Source organism: Ascaphus truei, chromosome 4 (assembly GCF_040206685.1).
Source record: "Ascaphus truei isolate aAscTru1 chromosome 4, aAscTru1.hap1, whole genome shotgun sequence".
In the NCBI taxonomy this organism is placed as follows: domain Eukaryota; kingdom Metazoa; phylum Chordata; class Amphibia; order Anura; family Ascaphidae; genus Ascaphus; species Ascaphus truei.
The window spans coordinates 325,566,456-325,588,999 of NC_134486.1; the positions used below are offsets into that span (position 1 = coordinate 325,566,456).

Genomic DNA, 22,544 nt, shown 5'->3' on the forward strand with positions numbered 1-22,544 from the left:
GGCCATGACGTCATCCAGCAGGTTCGCCCTCATTGGCTGAACCGCCGGGAGGCGTGGCTTAGCGCTCCGTCGCGAGTCCTGCTCTCAATTCTATTGAGAGCAGGAGCAACTCTCGCCACAGCGCTGCAGCCCCCCCCTCGCAGCAGGCCCGGCGCCATTGAGGGGAGGGCTCTCGTCCCTGCAGCGTCCGCCACAGCGGGCGCTGCAGTAGCCAGCGGGGACCAGGCCTAAGGATCAGAAGTAAACTTTATAACCAATCCATGTTAAAATAATTAGCTGGAATCTGGAGTCAAAATGAATAGAAGAGGCACTGGGTTCTTCATTGGCTGTTTATTCTACCATACTTGTAGTAACTATATACTGTACATCCCTCGTAAGGGTGTTAATGTAATAATGTGTGATTAATGCATCTTTTCTAAAGATTTGGAATAGGGAAACCCTGCTGCTATCCGTTTCACTTATTTTTGGTGCCAGCATATGCATGTACAGTCCATGTTGCTATCGAACGCTGTGAGGCTGGACAGCTGATCAGTGACAGCAGGAGGAGTTGCATAGGGGAGGAGTTGCCTGCTGGTGGGAGGACCTGCATGGCAGAGGAGGAGGAGGACAATGTGCAGGATGGAGCCGGTGCTTTGTGACTGTAGGAGTGGCTTCAGCTTGTGTTTTGCTGCGTTAGCTGCTGTCTTTTTCAAACACAGGATATGAGTGAGGGAAACTAGAGGTGTTTTCTGCATGCACAGAGAGACGCACATTTACCTTGCAAGATGCAGAGGTGGGAAAGTGACAGCGAGCCAGAGGACCAGAGCCCACTGCTGAGGGAGCATGAGGAGGCCCAGTACAGCATCCAGCAGCTTCCTCCAGCAAAGGGTAAGAGAACCCCACACATCCCAGCACTGCACCCTTACCTCCTCCTGCACACTGAATCCAACCCGGTGTTATAAATGCCCCATACGGGACACAGGGTGAGGGATTTGAATGGCTGTAAGGCTTTTATTTCCACTCCTATCCCCTGCTCTGATTCTGCACTACATCCCTGATATGAGCCTGGGGGGGGGGGACAGAAAACTGTTTAGAGGGGTGGCCATGCCTGGAGGGAACTATTATAAGAGAGGGGGTAAGTGTTATTTACCTGTAACCCATTTTTGTTTTAAGAGCTTCTTCCTGTTAGTGATTAAGAGTATGACCTGATTCAGGAACTCCTGTGAGTGTGCAGAGGAAAGGAGGGGGCTGGCTGTTCCTGCGGCAAATCAGCAGAGAGGGAGGGAGGGGGGATACAGAGGAGGTGGGCTCATCTGGAGAAGGCGGGGGTGCTCAGGAGAAGACATTGCATAGGAGTAGTACTGACCCAGCTCAACATGCAGGCAGCACCGGCAAACACGGAACACAATGTTTCATGTACCTCCAAGAGTTAAATACTTTGTTCATTTGAAATAAAAGTATGTTTTTTAGGTTATTCATGTAAACTTCACACAATTCTCTGCCATGTATGCTACAAGCACAGGGGCACTTGCAGGACAGTTGGAGGTAATGCTTGTGTATTGGCATTTATTAGCAGGACAGTTGGAGGTAATGCTTGTGTATTGGCATTTATTAGCAAGACAGTTTTGCTTTTCAACCTTATGAGCCTCCGCTGATGGGAACCTGGGGTGTATCCTGGAATGATGCTTGTAGCGCCTCCACCTGTGCAGGATTCTAGTGTGTAGAATAACCCCTGACACAGGACCCACATACAATAACTAATACACAAGGTTATGGGTAAAACAGTTTACTATATGCAGAACGAATATAACAATAGCTTCACTCTATAGCACTAGGCCTCGCAGGGCCATACCCTATAACCCTACACCATATTCCCCAACACAGTGTCCCAAGCCCACCCAAGTGTGAGACAGCGCTGCTCACTAATTTGCATGATGGTTGGTGCACGTGTTGTGATGAGGTACCTGCCGGGTGTGTCCACACCCGGGTGCACAGCTGCTGTACTTGGGATCCGCTGAACCAGAAGGGTGATCCGCGATGCCTCCGCCTCTACGGTGGATGGCTCCCGCGTGGAGTGATCCACCTTTTAGAATGTCTCTGACTTCTGATACTGCAGAGGGTGATCCAGTCTGACCACCAAGGACCAGGATGTAAAGGCTTCCTGGCTGTGACCCTCACTTATGCTGGTTCTACAGGACCATGTCCCTATCCTATGGGCCGGTCCCTGCAGCAACCACAAGCTGAGGGGAGCTGGGGCCTAAGGGGGATCTCTGGCCTAGTGCAAGGGCTACTGGCTCCCTGCACGTGTACACCCTACCCTTTCTGCATCCCAGCTCCGAATGCTAGCGTGGTCCCTGTCTCCTAACTATATCCTGTGAGCAGGGAAAATACTAAAGCCCTATTGGCTCTCGCGCAACATGTGATCATCCCTAGGCATTGTGGGGGCTGTAGTCCCTGTAAACAGCCCTTTGTCATTGGCTGCTGGTTCGCGCGCTTACACCTACGCATGCGCGAACTCCTGCGTTTTCACGAACTCTTGCGCCAACCCCAACATGGCCACCGGACTTTTGGAGCTATACTGCGCATGCGTGACTTCATTGCGCATGCGCGACCGCATGGAAGATGGCGACGCCTTGCTGCAGATGCCGCTGGGAGCCCCCGGCGACGCGCTCGCCCCAGCAGCTCCCTGACACGCCGCGGGGGTTCCCTCGATCAGCGGAGGTAAGGGGGCTCAGGGGAAACCCTGCTACACTTATAAGTACCTTGGGACTTTTTAATGCTCCATTGTGACTACGTGGAACCCCTTAAAAATGTATTATGACTTTGGTGAACCCCTTTATGATGGCTACTTAAAAATACTATTGCTGTGTTAGGGTTTACCATTTAAAAAAATAATCTAACCCAGTTTTATAATATGTATAACTTATAACATTATAAAAACAAATGTAATTATTACTTAAAAATTGGCAAAAGAAAAATGATTTACTCTTTGAAAAGTAAAGTATCCTCCATTACCAAATAATTATCTGGGAACTCCCGGAGTGATCTTCCAGAATCCCAGGGTTCCATGAAACACAGGTTGAACACATCTGGAACTAGTGGTGTGCCTTGAAGCTGCCTTTCCCTGAGAAGTTTTTAATCCCATTTATTTGGAAGAAGCTGATACCTTTAGCACAGGGAGGCAACTTGACAAAACATTGAGTAGCTGAATAGGACGTTTGGCTGTGACCAAAACGCCGGCTTGATAAATGGCCGCAGGGCAGTTCACCGCTTGATATTTTAGTGCAATGTCTGCTGCGCGTGCTTCCGCACCCATCCGCCCTCCCCTACAAGCCAGCTCTGATTAAGCGCATGTGTAAATGTCCCGTACAGGACTGCATAGACTGACCACTCTAACCCGCCGTCTTTAAATGTCCCACAGTGGACCACCAGCAAAAATCCTAGACCATTGAGGAGAGGCCTAGAAAAAAAGTTTGCTGTCTTTGATGTGAATTGAGCTATCCACAAGCCATAATATTCATTAGTGCTTTGCATGAGGGCAGTGGTCTTGTCTGTGGGAGGACATGAAAACTATCCACCTGTTGGTACTTTTGTACTTCACCAAGCAGATCATGTAGCACAGGGAGCAGCGGTACATTTCAGTGGTCATTGTCTCAAGTCAAGTTTCATTTTATTTCCCTTATATTATGATGGTGATGTACACATCGCTGTATATGGATTTTTGAATATACTAGTTACATGGTAGTTATTACCATGAAGAATGTTCAATCCAGTTTTGGTGCGTGAGGCACATAGGGATAAATAAAAATGACTTAACCATGGACACAGGGTGGGATTTGAACCATGTTTTACCGACTTGACAGTGAGTGATATGACTGAGCTTCTCCTTTTTTTTTCCAGGTTACTTGTTTCAATGGGAAATTATGTAGTACCTTTTCTGTTTTTCAGAAATATTGCAGTAAAATTGTTTTGGGAATGCATTTTTAAAATGGCTGCTATTTCTATTTTTTCCATTGCTTCCTTAGATGAGCTTCTATCTACAACTATCACTCTTTGATAAAGCGCTCTGTGCGTGAAACATGTCAGAGTACTTGTCAGGACTTTTGTCCTTATGTGTTTATAATCCAATAAATCTCTGAAATTATTTCTGGTGTCCCACGTTGCTTTGGGGAGGCTGTGCTCCGGTTCCTGTTTGGATCTTGCTATCTACAACTTGGGTTGGGAAACAGAAGTAGAAAGGGGGAGCACAAAGCTGTCCTGTACCAACACTATATATACACACACACTTCTTTCTCTTACTGTCACTCCTTCTCTCCCCCATGCCTCACAATGGCCAGTTGCTGCCTTTTCTTGAGACACATACTTTCTAAGGCAGGTTTCTCTAAGCCTCTGGGAGGGAGGGGGGGGGGGGGGTGAGGGGGCGCGCGCGCTTCTCTTCCCCCTCACTACCTGTCAAGCTCCTTTTCTCCTCAGCTTCAAGACCTAGCTGGGAATGTGTGTTCATCTTCAAGTCTCCTTTGCAATGAAGCATTTTCCCTGTAGTATGTCTTCTATATTATCTCTGTAAAATTCTGCGTAGCCTCGCCATATGTAAATTAAAATACAATAGCTCCAATAAATACCATGGTGTGCGTATGTGTGTACTGTACTTTTGTGTGTGTGTGTGTGTGTGTGTGTATATATATATATATACTGTATATATATATATATATATATATATATATATATATATATATATATATATATACCTCTATCTCTATCTCTATCAGAAATACAGAAACAAAATATAATATACAGTGTTTATAAGAGGGATGCAACCAGATATCCCTCTTACAAACACTGTATATTATATTGTGTTTCTGTATTTCTGCCATACCCGATGAAGGACCCCGAGCGGTTCGAAAGGTGTGTGTGTGTGTGTGTGTGTATATATATAAGTAATAACACCAAGTGTGGTGGTAGTAGGAGTTGCATAGTAGCACAACTTATTTTCTATGTACAAACACAGACTATCACTGTGGTTTTTTTTATTTTTTATTTACAAACATACAATTCCAAAGGATTTATGTATAAAGGCTCAGTGCTTTTCTGTTTTGTTTTTTGGCAGCATAATCAAAATATTATTATTTACTTCATATCCATATCGATATCTGTATCTCTCATTGGTGACAAGCAGCAGAGCAGAACCACGTTTAATTTTAGCTCCGGGACCCCATAGTTTCTAAGATACTTACCGTAGAGTCTAAAGATTTTATGAACCGTTATAAAATTAAAGTTTAAGACGCTTTACCCCATTGTTTACCTGATTCTGAATTTCATTAAAACCAGGCACACACTTACTTACTTTTTGTAAGTCACTTTCACACTGAACAATTCTGCCTATCACAATGAATCCGATTTCTGTTTAAATGTCTGGAAGTTGTCACAGCACAGGGGAGACTTGCATGAGTGTTAAGTCAGCTGATGTTCCAGCCAGAAAGAGATGAATGTGAATGCGGTATCTCATTCATGTTCTGCGGAGCTTCCTGTTTTTCAAACACATTTTTTGGCTCGTGATTTTATAGCAGTGTATGCACTTTATACTCGTGATTTTTTATTTTTCTTAGTTATTGAAACCCACATGTACAAGAGAACATTTTGCGTCAACTTGTTCTAATAGGATCTGTTATTTACTCAATTTATGATGCAATGTCTTTGCTTTTGGGACTCGTCACGTATTGGTTCCACCTAAAACAAACAACTTCTGTTTATTGCATAATATGTTTCTAACCTAGCAAATAAATCAGTGCTCTTCAGCTGGCACCATGCAAAGGACCTTAATGTGCCCCTTAGATTTTCTGCCCATGCTAAGTTCATACTACTTGCTTAGGCATCTAAGTTGAGTTTTTCACACTGACACTTGTACGTTAAGGCAGGGGTGCGCAAACTGGGGACATGGCGCTTACTGTAGCACGCGAGGCCTCTGTTTGTCACATACCTTGTCTCCGGCGGCTTCTGGCGACGCATCACCATGATAACGTGGGTCAAATGGCAATGCGTTGCCATGGCAACACGACGCCACCGATGCCAGAGAAAAGGTAAGGGGGGGAAGAGCAGGCAAGGGGGCGCAAACCCCAAAAGTTTGCACAGGCCTAAGTTAAGATAATGTAAATGATTATATGGTGCATATGTTCTATATTTTTTTAAGTTGTTTGTCTGTTCTTTATGCATTTGGATACCTCTTAAGATATCGAAACCAAATTTTGCACGATGTCAAGGAGCAGGTTTTTGTATATTTATATATCAGTATTTTTTTTTATTTTTAAATACGATTTCTGTATCATTTAAAAAAATTTTTATCATATGACTTGTGTACTTTTATCATAGGACCCTTTCCCGAACATTGGCTGAGACATTAAGAATTGTGGCATGTTTTTCCCATTTCATTAGAATATATTCTTATTGTAGTGTTTGTAACCACAGTCTCACAGCTTTGGGTCCATTTATTACGGTTCCAATAAAAGTTTTTATGTTTTCTATTGTATTCATATGCTGCTATATAGGTGCGCCGACGAGTATTCTAAAACTTGCCTTGGAAAGTCTGAGGCAATCACTAACAAGATCTGGGTACATGCTGCAAACATTTCAGTGACATTTCTGCAGAGACTAATGGCTCATCGGATTAACACAGCAGGGCTCCCTGGCAGTCCAATTCAGTTTGAATGGGTCTGCCAGGGGCCCCGCTGTTAATCCGATGGGCCATTAGTCTGTTTGCAGAAATGACACTGAAATGTTGCAGCATGTACCCAGCATGTACCCAGAATGTACCTGGGTCTTGTTGGTGATTGCCCCAGATTTGTTTTAGAATACTCGTCGGCACTACAGTAGCTCAAATGAGGTTTATCTGGATGCTCAAAAGATATGACCATGATGATCAAATGACAGGGAATTGCCATGTAAATGCGTTTTAGAACAGGCATAAATTAAAATCTTTCTGGTGCATTTAAATACTAATTACTTATTTCCCCACGCTGCACATGCTCCTCTTCCTTGATGGTTGGAAACATTTAATTTTGACCTTGGTAAGAGGAGCATGTACTTGAGGCTTCCACTTGTAAGGTCAGTATTTATCGGTCTTTCCCACTCTCCACCTACCCCCCTATTATGCAAGGTTTTTTTTTTTCTCTGCATTTTAATGTTTTAGTTACATTCAGATTCTTCACCATTAGATATTTTAGACATGTGTTGGTCTACCTCGAGGTTAGATGGTTCTGACATGGAGACAACGTTGTTGCCTGTTGGCTTTTTTTACAGGGTTTATTTTTCTGGCAGAGGGAGAAAAACAAGTACAGTAGTCACGAGCGTATAAGTACATTGGTGTTGGGCACACAGTGACATCACAATGTGTTATGATGAAATAGAGCATGGCATGTTTAAAAGGCAGAGGTTTAGACAGGACCACCAATGAGTGGATAGCCAGGACAAATGTCCCCGGGTCCGGCTGGCCTATACAGGAAGTCAGGCCCAGCTGGCCTATACAGGAAGTCAGGCCCAGCTGGCCTATACAGGAAGTCAGGCCCTGGCCTATGTTCCTCAAATGCCTAAGCTCCTTGGTGGACTTACATACCATCCCTCCAGCTCCCCTCGCATCCCTCCTACACTGGGGTCATACCCAATTCCCTAAACCTCATTTAGCCTGTACAGGATCCACCCACAGGTCCCATACAAAATATTGTCAGGAAGAGGAGTTTCTTACATAGCAGGGGTCCTCCTAAGGAAGAGGGAGAAGCTAAAGAAGAATATTCATCTTTATGCCAAGTGACATTTGAAATCTAATTAAAGCTGACACAAGTAATGGCGTTTGAACATATGGAACAGCCCAATAAATGATTATAGGAATACAGAGAAAAGGACGCTTTTGCTGTAAAACCACTTAATAGAAACATCAGAGAGAAAATGGGAAGAGCCTGAGAAAATCTGCCTTGCTGCGAGACTTAAACACATCTGCGTTTCAAGGGGATGATATCAGAGCCCTGGGGAACACCAGCAAAGGTTGAGACACTAATGACTGAGCTTGGGTAGCTAAAACAGCTGTTACCTGTTGAGAACTGTTCAGCCATCTGAGATTATGTGGATTGTAAAATGGAAAACCTTGTTCAAATGATAATTTAGCCTGTATTTGCATATAAAAGTTGCTGCATGTTTAAATGCTTAACCTAACGCCTGTGAGCACTTCCTGCCGTGGAGAACGATACTGCAGCAGGAGTTCCAAGAAGAAACATGTTGAAAATCTCTTTCGTGTCCTACAAATAGCAAATGATTCCCTATGCAACACGGCATCGTCATGCTTCTAGGCAGATCTATAGCATTGCAGTTTGCAAGGAGAGTACTCCACCTTAAAGCCCTGGTATTTTTCTTTTTTTATTATTGTAATTGAACCAGGGTGTTCCCGGAGCTGATTTCCGTTCCCTTATCCTCCGAGGTAACCCCCTGATCCAAATATATTTTAGTTTTTTGTTTTTTTTCGTGTGTGATGACATCTGATTACATTGCAGCTTGCATTTGGCTGCTACAGCAAGCCTCACTATGTTGCCATAATGTGTTCACCAGGCTAGTATACATTGTGACCAGGTGGACAAAACTAGTTCTACCTCGGGAACCTGAAGTTGTGAAACCATGGGTCAACTCCGAGGGACCCCTGGTTCAGGTAGTATAAATTCCCACCCCCACGATGTGCTCTGTTAACACATGGAATACAGATTCTTCCTCCGGAAATGTTGCCTTTTTCAGCCTAAGCACATTTTTAATTTATATACTGTTCTTTTCCCAATTATTTTTTGTTTTTTAGAAGGTGATTTAAAAAAATAAAATAAAAAAAAATAAGCAAGCTAATCTAAAATTGTGCTGGTACTCTAATACAATTAAAATGAGTGTATCAATTCATTGATTGCTTTAGCATAATCGCAATAGTTCAGTTCACGCCGAGCATCGTACAGAATTTGATGCATCCAACTACAATATGTCGTGCAAGTCATTCTATTGACACTCCTCAAGTTGAAGGCTGATGCACGTGGGGCATGACACTTTGTTTTGCTTCAAATATGCCAAGATACATAATTAATTCGAAGTAACCTAAAGATCTGAAAAACATAATTGTGTGTGGTCTCTGCACACGTTAAGGGCTCAATTATATCAAGTGCTGCAGGGCGGCAGCGCTGTTCTGTGATGTCACCCAGCGCTGCCGCCGAGCGGCATCTTGATTATACCAAGGAGGGAGAGCAGAGGAGTCTTGGAGGCGTGGCTGTGAGCTATTCGACCTCATTGGCTGAACCGCTCATGTGGCGCGGCCGTCGTGTCAAAAAAAACTATCTGTGGCAGTTGCTCATATGCTTTTTAAAATTGGTCTTCAATCCTCACAGGGGTGCTTTAGAAGACAAATCAAAAAGAGAAACCTCTATCGATCAAGTGGATTCATTCCAGTACAAATTCTTAGCATACAAGGTTACACTCGCCAGTATAATGCACTTATCAGCTCACTATACCCAGGAGCTTTTTAACACACGTCATTCCTTGTGTCCTCGCTCTTGTCTGATTGGATCAATGTGTCAGAGCGTCATTGCATCACTTGCCTCTCAACTCGTTTTGCCTCGCACTTCATCAGGAAGGGCGTATACCAGTAACTGGAGATGGCATCTCTGATATACCCCCTGACAATGAAACTTGGCATCATCTACCTTGGTCCTACGAACCACACTGTTCATAAAATACAATATGCAGATGCTGCTATACGTAAATTAACATTCATATGCAAATTTGTTATTTTCTAATATATTTTGTGTACTGTATGTGTGTTTAGCTTTCAAGTACTATAAAAAAAACTCCTGTTTTTATTTATACATATAATTAGGCAAAAAATATCAACATCAATTCATTGTCCTCAACGGTAATTATATTTTATCTAGGCATCATATTCAATAGTTTTCACCAAACGTTACATGTAAACCTTATATAGAGTAAGTTATTATTTATACATCTGCATATATCTATTGCTAAATAGCTCAAAAATCCTAATTTTTATACAAAAAAATAAAATCCTTTTTAGCAGTGATAAAATCCGGGGGGTGGGGTGGTGGGGGGGAAACTAAAATATATATGTATTCTCCCAAACTTTTCCTCTTGCGTATTGTAAATGTGTGTTACAATGTCAGGGAGTTTCGCTCTCTTTTTACAATTAGGATATTGTCCTACATTTTTTTTTTTTAATATATTTAAATTTTTGAAGCAAACATTAAAATGGTGGAGGCGGAGTTATGTCCATGCTTTTACTTTATTGCAAATCCAATATGTTTTCAGAAGTAAGTTACTGTACAATTCAATGGGAGTCTGATTTGAAAAAAATACCAATTTCAAGAATAATCGTCTGTGTATTATACAGTATATTACAAATAGATTATTATGGTAGATTATTACGGTAGCTGCGTGTGTGTGTCGAAACAGCTGTATGTGAGTGGTTTTACTGGCTTTGCAACCAATCCCATGCTGTGCTTAAAAGGTGTGTGAACAGCGAGCATTACCTTAAAAGGGTTCTATGTAAAAATGGATTTCAGGCAAAAGGTGACATGGTGTGCTCATATGCATGTTATTTCCCAGAATCCCTTGCCGCAGTGGAAGCACTTTATGCTAGTGATAATGGTGAAAGGCAGGCTTGCAGACCTTTTATAAGACATGTGAATGTCCTCATAAGTGATCTTTTTGTATACAGCACACACACACACACACACACACACACACACACACACACACACACACACACACACACACACACACACACACACACACACACACACACACACACACACACTACAATGGAATAAGGCCAAAATGTGCTGTGCAAGTTAATGGATGCTTGAGTGTTGCTTACGTATGAGGATTTGAGTGCTATTTATAAATCTGAGAGACTGAACAAGGGACAGTAAAGGAAATCCAGCAGAGTTGACAACGTAATTGTGTCACTTGAGGCACAGGGAAATAGTGACTTGTCAGGTATCCTTGTGACATTGTAATTTGGATTGAAACCAGGTTCGCCCACTTCAAAGACCGTGACAATACCACTGACTTACTCCGGCTCCTCACATGTTTCTGTACTTTTGCTAATGTTTAGATGTTTCTGTTTGATTTAGATGTCTGTACTGCACAATAGAATCTTGTTCTACACCCCCCCCCCCCACACACACACACACGCCTTTTGATCTAGTTACAGAACAAGGTTGAGAATGCAGTCCTACTTCACTAAATGTTGGAACCAGATCAAGTGAAATCTTTAGATTGTAACAATGTATCTGTCATTTAAAATCATTGTTTATAACTGAAAATGTTACGTGTAGACAAAGCTAGCCTCAAGAAGCATAATAACATATCACATACTGTAGTGCAGAGTTAGAGCAGCAAAACATTTGAAATCATGTTGTTTTTTTAATTCAGTTCTGTAGTATTTTATAATATTTACTGTATTTTTTATTTTCAACTCTCAATGCCATATTTTTTATTTTATTTTTAATGCGTTTTAACGTTCCATTTGATTTCTATAGCTGGCCAGCCGTGCAAGATATTTGCAACACTTTCCTGTTTTGTGATAATTTGTTGGCAATGCTCCCAGCACTTTGAGCTTTAAACTGTAACAATAGATAATGTTACCTTAGTGATATCGGGATACATTGTAGATGCTGAGTTACACTGACTGGTGGATTAGCTGAAAGGCAGCCATCATGTTGGGCACACACAATATTTTGACTGATTTCTATCAGGAGCACCAAACGATTGCCAGCTTAGGTAAGAATGTAGAATGATACATTGTCGCATGCTTTTACATGTACAAATAGGGAACGGGGGGGGATAAGGGGAAATGTAGTATTGCTGTTTTAATATGGCCTGTGTTATTCGGCCTGATACCCAAGTGAAGAAAAAGAGTACAGCATCTCTGATTTATTTGTTTTTGTTTAGAAAACTAGGTAACTACGCCTCTGACCATTTCTCTTTTGTCACAACCTAAATGCAGCTCTGGGTTGCAAAGTAAGGCAGGAATGGGTGAAATATTCTAAAGAAGAAAAAAAAAAAGCATGACAGTTGTAAATTAGCATTGTTTCTGTAGTTTAAGTACTACAGTTCAACCCCGTTATAGCGCGGTCCTCAGGGGCCACCCGATCCGACCGCGCTAGAACCGGGGTCGCGCAATTTCTTTTTAAAATGGCCGCCCCGCGCCCGATCGGGAGGAGGGAGGGAAGAGGTGGCCGGCAGTCCTACACGTCCCCCAGCAGCCACCGTAACTTACTCTAGTCGCCTCACTTCCCCACACCGATTTCCCCCCCAGCCAGCTCCGCCCCACCCGCCAGACCTGCTCCGAGCAACTCCCCCCAGCCAGCTCCGCCCCCCCCTCCCAATGCCAGCTCTGCTCCGACACCCCCCCACCCCGATGCCAGCTCCGCTCTGGGGTGTGAGTTGCCACCACGGGAGAGGTATGAGCCCTCGGCCTCCGCACACACTAACCTCGCTTCTCCTGCAGTCAGAACGTGCGGTGCAACACCAGTCCAGAACTGCATGAGTACAGGGCCAATGTCAGGTTTCCGAGTGCTTGCTCCGCCATGCTCATCCCGGTCCTAATCACTGCCGGGGGACACGCCAGCCAATGGGCGTGCATGTGCAAACCGGTTGCCCAGGAGCACAGTGCCACTGCCTGTCACCGGCTCCCCGGGACCTCCGGACCATGGTGTGTGAGCTGGGAGCAGGCCCGAGGTACCGGCACTCACCTCGCAGCCCCTGCAGGTGGCACATAAGGTACAGCAGTGGGCCAGAGCCACACGAGTACATGGCGAAGTTCAAGGTGCCGAATGCCTGCTTCGGCATGGTCATCCCGCCCTTGCTCACTGCTGAGGGGAACAGTGCACCCACTTCCACATACTATAAATATAGACGTGCTAATAGTAAGAACAGTACAATTCTAACATGAGTTCATGTCCATTGTTGTGCAATACACACATACACACACAGACGCACACTTACACACACACTGACATACTATAAATATTTCAGGACAAATATGAAAACCATTATAAATCAACCATTTATATATATTTTTTTTTAATACACTTTTTGAAACAAGGGATTTCCGAGACTTAAAATTAAGGATCATGCTCCAGGAAACAACGTATTATACCAACAAAAAAAAAATATATATATATATATATATATATATATATATATATATATATATATATATATATATATATATATATATATATATTGTTGTGGTTGTTGTTATTTTTTTTAAATTAGACTGTCCAAATGGTTCATACCCTAGGTTAGGGGCTGCCCCTGCCTGCTCCTCTCTGTTCTGAGCCCTCCCCCCCCCCCCGCCTTACCTCGCGTGGTGTTAAATGACGCCGTGGGGTGATGTCATGTGACCCGCTGTGTGATTTCACGTGTGTCACGTCACATGACCCCGCGGCATCAAATGTTGCCATGGACACGAGTGGCGCCGGCAGAGTCCAGGTAAGTTTTAGAGTTGCAGGGGCCTCACGCGATCCCTCTGGCATTTAATTTAAATGCCTTGGTGAAGAGCACGGGGCCTCTGCAACCGCCCGCGCCCCCAGACAAATCCAACGTGCCCCCCACTTTGCGCACCGCGGCTCTAGGTTTTCTGTATTTTATGTAATAAGCATTTTCAAAAGAAATATAGCCGTCTTACATGTAGTTTTTCATTTTTTTATTTTCTTACATCTCTTCCCCCCCCCCCCCTTGCTCCCCCCCTTCCCCTTTTTTTCAGCTGGAAAGCAGTGGTTCCCCGAAGCTGTACGGCATTATTTTCAGTTCCGGGGACTCACAGATATGAGGATTTGAGTGCTATTTATCAATCTGAGAGATTGAACAAGGGACAGTAAAGGAAATCCAGCAGAGTTGACAACGTAATTGTGTCACTTGAGGCACAGGGAAATAGTGACTTGACAAAGTTACAAGGATAGCTGACATTTGGATTGAAACCAGGTTCACCCACTTCAAAGGCAGTGACACTACCACTGACCTACTCCGGCTCCTCACATGTTTCTGTAATTTGCTAATGTTTTGATGTTTTTGTTTGATTTTGATGTGTGTACTGCACAATAGAATCTTCCCCTCCTTCCCCTTTTTTTAGCTGGAAAGCAGTGGTTCCCCGAAGCTGTACCGAATTATTTTCAGTTATTCAGTTCCGGGGACCCACTGATTCCCAAGATACCTACCATTTAAAAGTAGCGTAATTCAGTCCCCTGCAGGGGAATCAAAATTGAGACTTTAATGTTCCGTTTCACACTGGCCGATAGGAAGCCACAACTTCAACCATTGCATTTTCCTAGGGCCTGCATCACGCAAGAAAACAAAAACAGGAAATGCCGGTGATCCCTTCACTGGCAAGTATCTCGGGAGGCAGGAGGTCTCCGGAGCTGAAAATAATGAGCTTCCGCTTCGGGGAACCACTGCTTTTCCATTCTGGTAAATCAAGGGGCGGGGTGGAGGCGGCTGCTTTAGTTCCAGGCGAGAGTTGTGAAATAGCAACATTTTCACTACGATAATGATATAAAGAAATTTATCGCGATAAAATTGTTAAAATAAATGTCTGAAAATGTCATAGTAAATCTTAAAATGTGTTCTCAAAATAAGTACATTTATTTTGGATTTACTAGAACAGAGACGTTCATTCCCAAACCCTTTCCATGTCTGCACTTCATTTTTTTTCTCACCTACAGTACACTGTTCCCATCAACCTAGCATCCACCTCATTCATCCACCCCTAATCCCATCACTCTCATCCGAGATACACCCTCCATTTAAAGCTGCAGTTCAGTCAATATCCTGCATGTGTTTTTTTTTTAATAAATCAGTTCTATAGTAAAGAAAAAATACTTTTAGCATTTTCTGTTTTTAAAAAAACAACTTTGAAAGACCAATTTTCTTGTATTCTGTTTTAACAGCCATTTGCTAAGGCACTGCCCCTTCATGTCCTGTCACAAGCCCTGGCACACCCCTTTGTCAGCCGTGCCCTCCCTCTAGCACATGTCAGTGCAGGATTGCTCATGAATATTCATGAGCTTCCACTGAGGAAGTGAAGCAGAATATAAACAGATCCCTTCACTAATTATGTCACCAAATTTTGCCTATCAATACATGGAGAACTAATTGACCTGCAGCTATACAGCTCTTTAGATCATTAGAGATTGCACACATGAAACTATTGAAGTAAAAAAATAAATAAAAATAAAAAAATTAAAAAAAAGACTGAACTGCAGCTTTAAATACACTTTTCACTTATAAAATGTTAAAAAATATATGAAACATTTTTCATAAAGGGTTTGTGTGATTGAAGCAGCGTCGCTGAGAAAGGGTGATGTGCAGGCATGGTAGGGGGCTTAAGTGTCCCAGGGGGAGAGAGAAAGGGGTTAAGGACCCAAGGGATGGAGGGTAAGAAGTTAAGGGGTCCTACCTTGGGGTGATACCTTTTTTTTTAATTTGGACTAGCAATTGATATAAGACAAGCTTTCGTGAGTTCTCCTCTTCCTCAGATCAGCAATACTAATTTATAAAGATTCAACGAGTTTTACACAGATGTAAAAAAAAAAAATAATAAGAGAACAATCTAAGGAGAATAATGCTGCTGTTTTAGTGTCCGAGCATTATCATTTTGAGTTAAAATGTTTTCCGTTCTTGAGTACTTTTAAACATTAAACTGTTCACAGATTGTCTTATAATATTACTTGTTACTCCAAATTAAAAAGGTATCAACTAATACTGAAGTGCTAATGATTATTGAAAAGAAAAAGAACGGGATACTGTATATTTTTAAGATCACTAAAATGTTAAGTGTTTTTTTTTTTTTTTTTTTAACCTATGGTAGATGGGACTGCCACTTTAAACTGTGGTAGTGCAATGGGGAGTTTCTCTGCGATAGTGCCCCGATTTTTAGCATTATCGCAGTTTAAATAATAATAATAATCCCTGATGTCTGTCGTGTGTGGGGTATTTATTTATTTCTTAATGTCTTACTTTATTGCATTTTTAGTGGGACTGAATTAGCTAAAAGTGGATCTCTCTGTCCTGTTTAGGGATGCAGCATGGAAAGGGTTACAAGACATAGAAACAAACACTGTAGTTAATTCCAGTTGTTCATTACTGTCACGGGAGACCAGGCATTTACACCTTTTTACCAGGACCATACATTGAGCAAAACAGATAAATTAGATAAATGTTACATTTATACACAGGAAAAGGGAGACACACAATGTTACACAAATGACATAAGAAAAAACACACTTACTTGGGGTCTGGGGGTGAAAGCTATACTTTCCTAGATGCAGGGGCTTCTAAATCCAAAGTTTACCCTGACAGGGACCTAGCCTGTACATTTTTGGGGTATCCGGCAACTCTGGACCCTGGCTACCTAGGCACATTCTGACAACAATTTCTCCACAAAACCCCCCTTGAAACTCATACCACAGCAATCTCTGCTTGCTGGCACTCCTAGAAAGGTAAAAACACATAAAATACTTTATTACCGCACATTACCGCACCATGCATGTACAAACCCTGGGCTCAAGAGCTGACACTCTGGAACCCCAATACATGGATCAGAGGTACTATAGTGCCGACGAGTATTCTAAAACAAATATGGGGCAATCACCAACAAGACCCAGGTACATGCTGGGTACATGCTGCAACATTTTTGTGACATTTCTGCAGACAGACTAATGGCCCATCGGATTAACAGCGGGGGTCCCTGGCAGTTCCATTCAAACTGAATAGGACTGCCAGGGACCCCTGCTGTGTTAATCCGATGGGCCATTAGTCTCTGCAGAAATGTCACTGAAATGTTGCAGCATGTACCCAGCATGTACCTGGGTCTTGTTGGTGATAGCCCCAGATTTTCCAAGGCAAGTTTAAGGCAAGTTTTAGAATACTCGTCGGCGCACCTGTAAGCAAACGGGCTTAGACCTTTATTGTGAGCCTGGTTACCCCCTCACCGTCACAATGATGAAGGAAGTTCATCAAATCCATAATGACTCGTATATCTATCTACTTCCTGTGCCTTTCCTACAATGTGAAAAATAGATGATTGTACAAACTGGGGTTGATGCCTACAAGGCAAGAAAACCAATCGCAAAGGCATAGCAAGTAAATAAAAAAATAAAAAATCACATCACTTTTTTTTTTAACTTTATTACTATATTCTATAAGTATTGGATACAGTAGTTGGGTTTGCGCATTCATGGTCCTGTGTAAAGCTCTCTCCTCCCCCAGCAGCTCTCTCCCTTCCTCCCCCAGCAGCTCTCTCCCCTCCCCTCCCCCCAGGAGCTCTCTTCCCTTCCCCCCAGCAGTTCTCTCCCCTCCCTCCCCAGCAGCTCTCTCCCCTCCCCCCAGCAGCTCTCTCCCGTCCCCCCCGCAGCTCTCTCCCCTCCCCCCCAGCAGCTCTCTCCCCTCCCCCCCAGCAGCTCTCTCCCCTCCCCCCCCAGCAGCTCTCTCCCCTCCCCAGCCAGCAGCTCTCTCCCCCCCCCCTGCAGCTCTCTTCCTCCCCCCCAGCAGCTCTCTTCCTCCCCCCCAGCAGCTCTCTTCCTCCCCCCCAGCAGCTCTCTTCCCCCCCCCCAGCAGCTCTCTTCCTCCCCCCCAGCAGCTCTCTTCCTCCCCCCCAGCAGCTCTCTTCCTCCCCCCCAGCAGCTCTCTTCCTCCCCCCAGCAGCTCTCTTCCTCCCCCCAGCAGCTCTCTTCCTCCCCCCCCCCCCAGCAGCTCTCTTCCTCCCCCCCCCAGCAGCTCTCTTCCTCCCCCCCCCCCAGCAGCTCTCTTCCTCCCCCCCCCCAGCAGCTTTCTTCCTCCCCCCCCCCAGCAGCTCTCTCTCTTCTCCCCCCCCCCAGCAGCACTCTCTCTTCTCCCCCTCCAGCAGCGCTCTCTCTTCTCCCTCCCCCCCAGCAGCTCTCTCCCCTCCCCCCCAGCAGCTCTCTCCCCTCCCCCCCAGCAGCTCTCTCCCCTCACTATCCCTCCCCAACAGCTCTCCCCTCACCATCCCCCCCAACAGCTCTCTCCCCTCCCCATCCCCTCCACCCCAGCAGCTCTCCCACCCCCCCCAGCAGCTCTCTCCCACCCCCCCAGCAGCTCTCTCCCACCCCCCCCCCAGCAGCTCTCCCACCCCCCTAGCAGCTCTCCCACCCCCCCAGCAGCTCTCCCACCCCCCCAGCAGCTCTCTCCTACCCCCCCAGCAGCTCTCTCCTACCCCCCCAGCAGCTCTCTCCCACCCCCCCAGCAGCTCACTCCCACCCCCCCAGCAGCTCACTCCCATCCCCCCAGCAGCTCACTCCCATCCCCCCAGCAGCTCACTCCCACCCCCCAGCAGCTCTCTCCCACCCACCAGAAGCTCTCTCCCACCCCCCCAGCAGCTCTCTCCCACCCCCCAGCAGCTCTCTCCCACCCCCCAGCAGCTCTCTCCCACCCCCCAGCAGCTCTCTCCCACCCCCCAGCAGCTCTCTCCCACACCCCCCCCAGCAGCTCTCTCCCACCCCACCCCCCCAGCAACTCTCTCCCACCCCCCAGCAGCTCTCTTCTCCCCCCCCCCCAGCAGCTCTCTCTTCTCCCCCCCCCAGCAGCTCTCTCTTCTCCCCCCCCCCAGCAGCTCTCTCTTCTCCCCCCCCCCCAGCAGCTCTCTCTTCTTCCCCCCCCCCCCCAGCAGCTCTCTCTCTTCTCCCCCCAGCAGCTCTCTCCCCACCCCCCCCCCCCAGCAGCTCTCTCTTTCCCCCCCCCCCCCCAGCAGCTCTCTCTCTTCCTCCCCCCCTCACAGCCAACAGCACCAAACCAGCAATGCATACCCCACTGTACTGATACACAAAGCCTGCCCGAGCTCTACCACCAAACATTATAAATATAAACCTGCTCTTCCAGTTTGGGATTAACCTGCTACACATACACTTATTTACTGCAGTGTCCCAGGGAGAGGGTGGGGATGGAAGGGGTTAACATAGGAGTTAACTCTGAACACTGCTTCTCTCACACCCGGTCTCCCCTCACACTTTGCCAGAAGCTCCTTCCCCCCTCTCTCCCAGTCACATTCAGAAGGGGGAGGGCTGCGGGCCTCTATGTCAGGCTGCGGGCCTCTATGTCAGGCTGCGGGCCTCTACGTCAGGCTGCGGGCCTCTACGTCAGGCTGCGGGCCTCTACGTCAGGCTGCGGGCCTCTACGTCAGGCTGCGGGCCTCTACGTCAGGCTGCGGGCCTCTACGTCAGGCTGCGGGCCTCTATGCCAGGCTGCGGGCCTCTATGTCAGGCTGCGGGCCTCTATGTCAGGCTGCGGGCCTCTATGTCAGGCTGCGGGCTTCTATGTGCTGCTAGGCCCCGACTCTCCCCCGCTGCGGCCCTGGTTCTGCTACATCAGTTTATTTATCAGGCTGCGGACTACCCCCCTCTGAAGCCACCTCTCAAGCTCTGCCCCTTTGATTTGCTCTAGTCCTCTGCCATGCTGCTCTGCCATGCTGCGTTGTGCCCCTGCTCTGCCCAGACCCCACCAGCTGGCTGACCCTGCAGCTGACAGACATGTCTCTAGGCAAGTGAGAAAATGTGTTTTAAAATAATCCTGGCCACTTAACCAAACCCTCCAAATGAAGTTATGGGGGAAAGTAACGTTATTATGTAATAAAATACTCATTTATCTGAGTAGCCCACAAGAACTCTCATACGTTGAAAAAAATCATACTTTTATATGAAAAAAAATCACATTTAAAGGCAGAGTTAAAACTGGAGTTTTGAGTGTAAAATATTTTGTGTGCATTGCAAAGAAGCCTTAGTACTTCACTGGATTGAAACATGAATAAATATTAGAGACAGATATGGAAGCAATAAAAAGAGATGTGGATTTTTTAGGATACTGATCATTAGTAATGGGGTATCACACTTTGCAACACAATGTAGGCACCTTCATTCTGCCCCAAACTTTACATCAATGTGCCCATAATTATCATTTAGCTCTTCTATTCTCCGGTTTCTGGCTCCGGCGATCTCCCCTCTTGATTGGCTCCCAGCGCACCATGTGACGTGTCGCCGCACGGAAACACAATCTTGTTTTATTCCCTGCTGGCTGAGCACCACTGCTCATAGAGGGACAACAAACGAGGAGACACCGGGGCCTGCTAGAGAGGGAGGTAAGGGGCTGGTGTGAGGCGTGCGCGTCGCTGTCAGCGGCAGGGACCTAGCCGTAGGCCTGGGACATAGTATATACTTTGGTGCTACTGCTCGCTCCACCAGGAGCTTTTTGCTGTCCTGGCAGAGGAAACAGCAAGCGTGCTTGGGAGGCGGTTATCACTGTGTGTGTGTGTCACTTGGTAGCTGTCAGTGTGTGTGTGTGTGTGTGTGTGTGTGTGTGTGTGTGTGTGTGTGTGTGTGTGTGTGTGTGTGTGTGTGTGTGTGTGTGTGTGTGTGTGTGTGTGTGTGTGTGTGTGTGTGTGTGTGTATTATATAATATTTTAAAAATTAAAAAAAAGACTTGAGAATAAATTATTTATTAACATTGTGCAACTTTGATAAATATATTCACACAAATATATATACACACACACACACACACTATAAATAAATATATATATCACACCACCTTGCTGCCACCACTGCTCCGGGACACAACCTCTTCCTCCCCCCCCCCCCCCCCCCGGCAGACGCGCAACGCCCCTCCATCTCCCGCGCGGGCAGGGAGGCAGCTACGGTGATCGGGGCAGAAGGGGGCACATCACCCGCTCCCCCCCCTACATATACACACACATACGGTCTGGTAGCTCTGTAGTTAAAATGCCGGGCCGGCTGCAGCCCCATTGGATGGGAGCGGTCACGTGACCGCTCCTCCGCTTCCCCGAGCGGCAAATTTCAAACCTGCCTGTCTCGGGGAAGTTTCTCAGCCTCCGCACGCATCAGCGCGCATGCGGAGGGAGAAACTATAGCCGCGCTGATTACAGATGCAGGGACTTTGTGCATCTGTTCAGCGCGGCTCAGCCCGCCTCAGCGACGCTGATTTCACTATGTCCTGGGCCTTATTCTTGCCTGATTTATGTTGGTCAGTAACCAATACAGTACTTAACATGACACTTGTTTTAGCAGCAATTGGCCCTTTAAACAAGCTAGAAACACTCCTAACCTTTGATTTGTAAGTGTAATCTCTTGGAAAACCATAATTCTGCATTTTTTTTCTTTTGCGATGAAGATGTTTAAGGTTTCCCCAAAACTTGTATACACACAAAACATACCTTTTAAAAAAAAAAAATTATTATTGGTTTTTAAATTTGTATAAATAAACATGTCTTAGAGAAAACAGTCTTCCTGCGAGCCATCTTTAATTTGTTTACTGTAAACTAATATCAACAGTGCAATCATAATCAAATCAAATTACATGTTTTCACATCATGAAAACATCAGCAGTTATTGGCGTGTGTTTGTTTTTTATTTAATTTTGTAGAAGGCTGTTAACCCTTTGATTAAAGTTTGCATTGAAATGCAATACTCAAGCCAATACATTCCCATTTGTGGCTTCTTCCTATTGGCATATTCTTATTGGGTTCTGTTTGCAAAGATTGGTTATCCAATCTACAAGTTGTTTCCTGACAGTATCCAGCCCTCTGTTTTAGTTTGTAAGACTGGTTTCACTGGTTAGTATTACACCATGCAAGTACACCAGCCAGAGCCATTGCGTGGTTCATACGACTGGATTCACTGCACCAAGAACTCATTGTATTTTAGTAACTTTAGGCAAGACGACCGAGAACGCACACAAGTCCAAAAAGTAAGGATATTTTGTTAAGTGTTGTTTTCAGGATACTGTAGTCATGTGTAGAAAGCAGAATATTAGCTTTTTTCTATGCTTATTATGAGGAGTGACTCAGTGAGTAAAGACACTGAGTGGCATTGAGAGTTTGAAGCAGGGGCGCTGGTTCAATTCCTGGTGTCATCTCCTTGTGACCCTGTGCAAATCACCTTATCTCCCTGTGCCTCAGACACCAAAAACATAGATTGTAAGCTCCACGGGGCAGGGACCTGTGCCTGTAAAATGTCTCTGTAAAGATACGTACAACTAGCAGCGCTTTATAAGAACATGCTATTATTATTACTGTATAAACTTGTAATCATCCTTTATTATGAAATACATTTCCAAAATGACCGGTTACATGCTTCGTTAATAATCATCTGAGCCTCAAAAAGACATGCAGATCCACAAGTAAATTGACTCCCCAATGGGATTAAGCGGAGGACCTTTCAAAAATAGAATCATTATAAATAATTTTATAACATTACCTTTGATAGAATATTGATATCGTCTTCTGATGTTTTATAGGCTGTGAGCATGTTGTTCTGACAGAGTAGATAATGGTTTCCATAAAGCAGAAGGGTCGTTCCAAAACGTTCTGTCCAGCTCCATAACAGTATCCCTATTTGTATGTCAAGTATGTTAAAATTACAGTGGACACAGTGCAAATAAAAACCTGTTCATTTTTTCCCAGGATGGACCAAGTAAAAGTTTTTAACTTCACAGGTTATGTATATTTTTGT

The 22,544-nt window shown here is 45.0% G+C and overlaps 1 protein-coding gene across 2 annotated transcripts in view; it reads left to right on the forward strand.

Annotated features, from left to right (window-relative positions):
• The first annotated feature begins 578 nt into the window (after window positions 1-578).
• Window positions 579-22,544, forward strand: part of SLC17A5 (solute carrier family 17 member 5) — a 78,484-nt gene continuing 56,518 nt past the window's right edge. Inside the window, exon 1 of one of the 2 annotated variants that reach the window (XM_075598014.1) lies at window positions 579-867. In XM_075598014.1, coding sequence (XP_075454129.1) covers window positions 765-867 — 103 coding nt within the window. In that variant the 5' untranslated portion in view covers window positions 579-764. Of the gene's footprint in view, window positions 868-21,641; window positions 21,781-22,544 lie in introns of those variants that run through there. The other variant, XM_075598015.1, reaches the window with a different exon arrangement.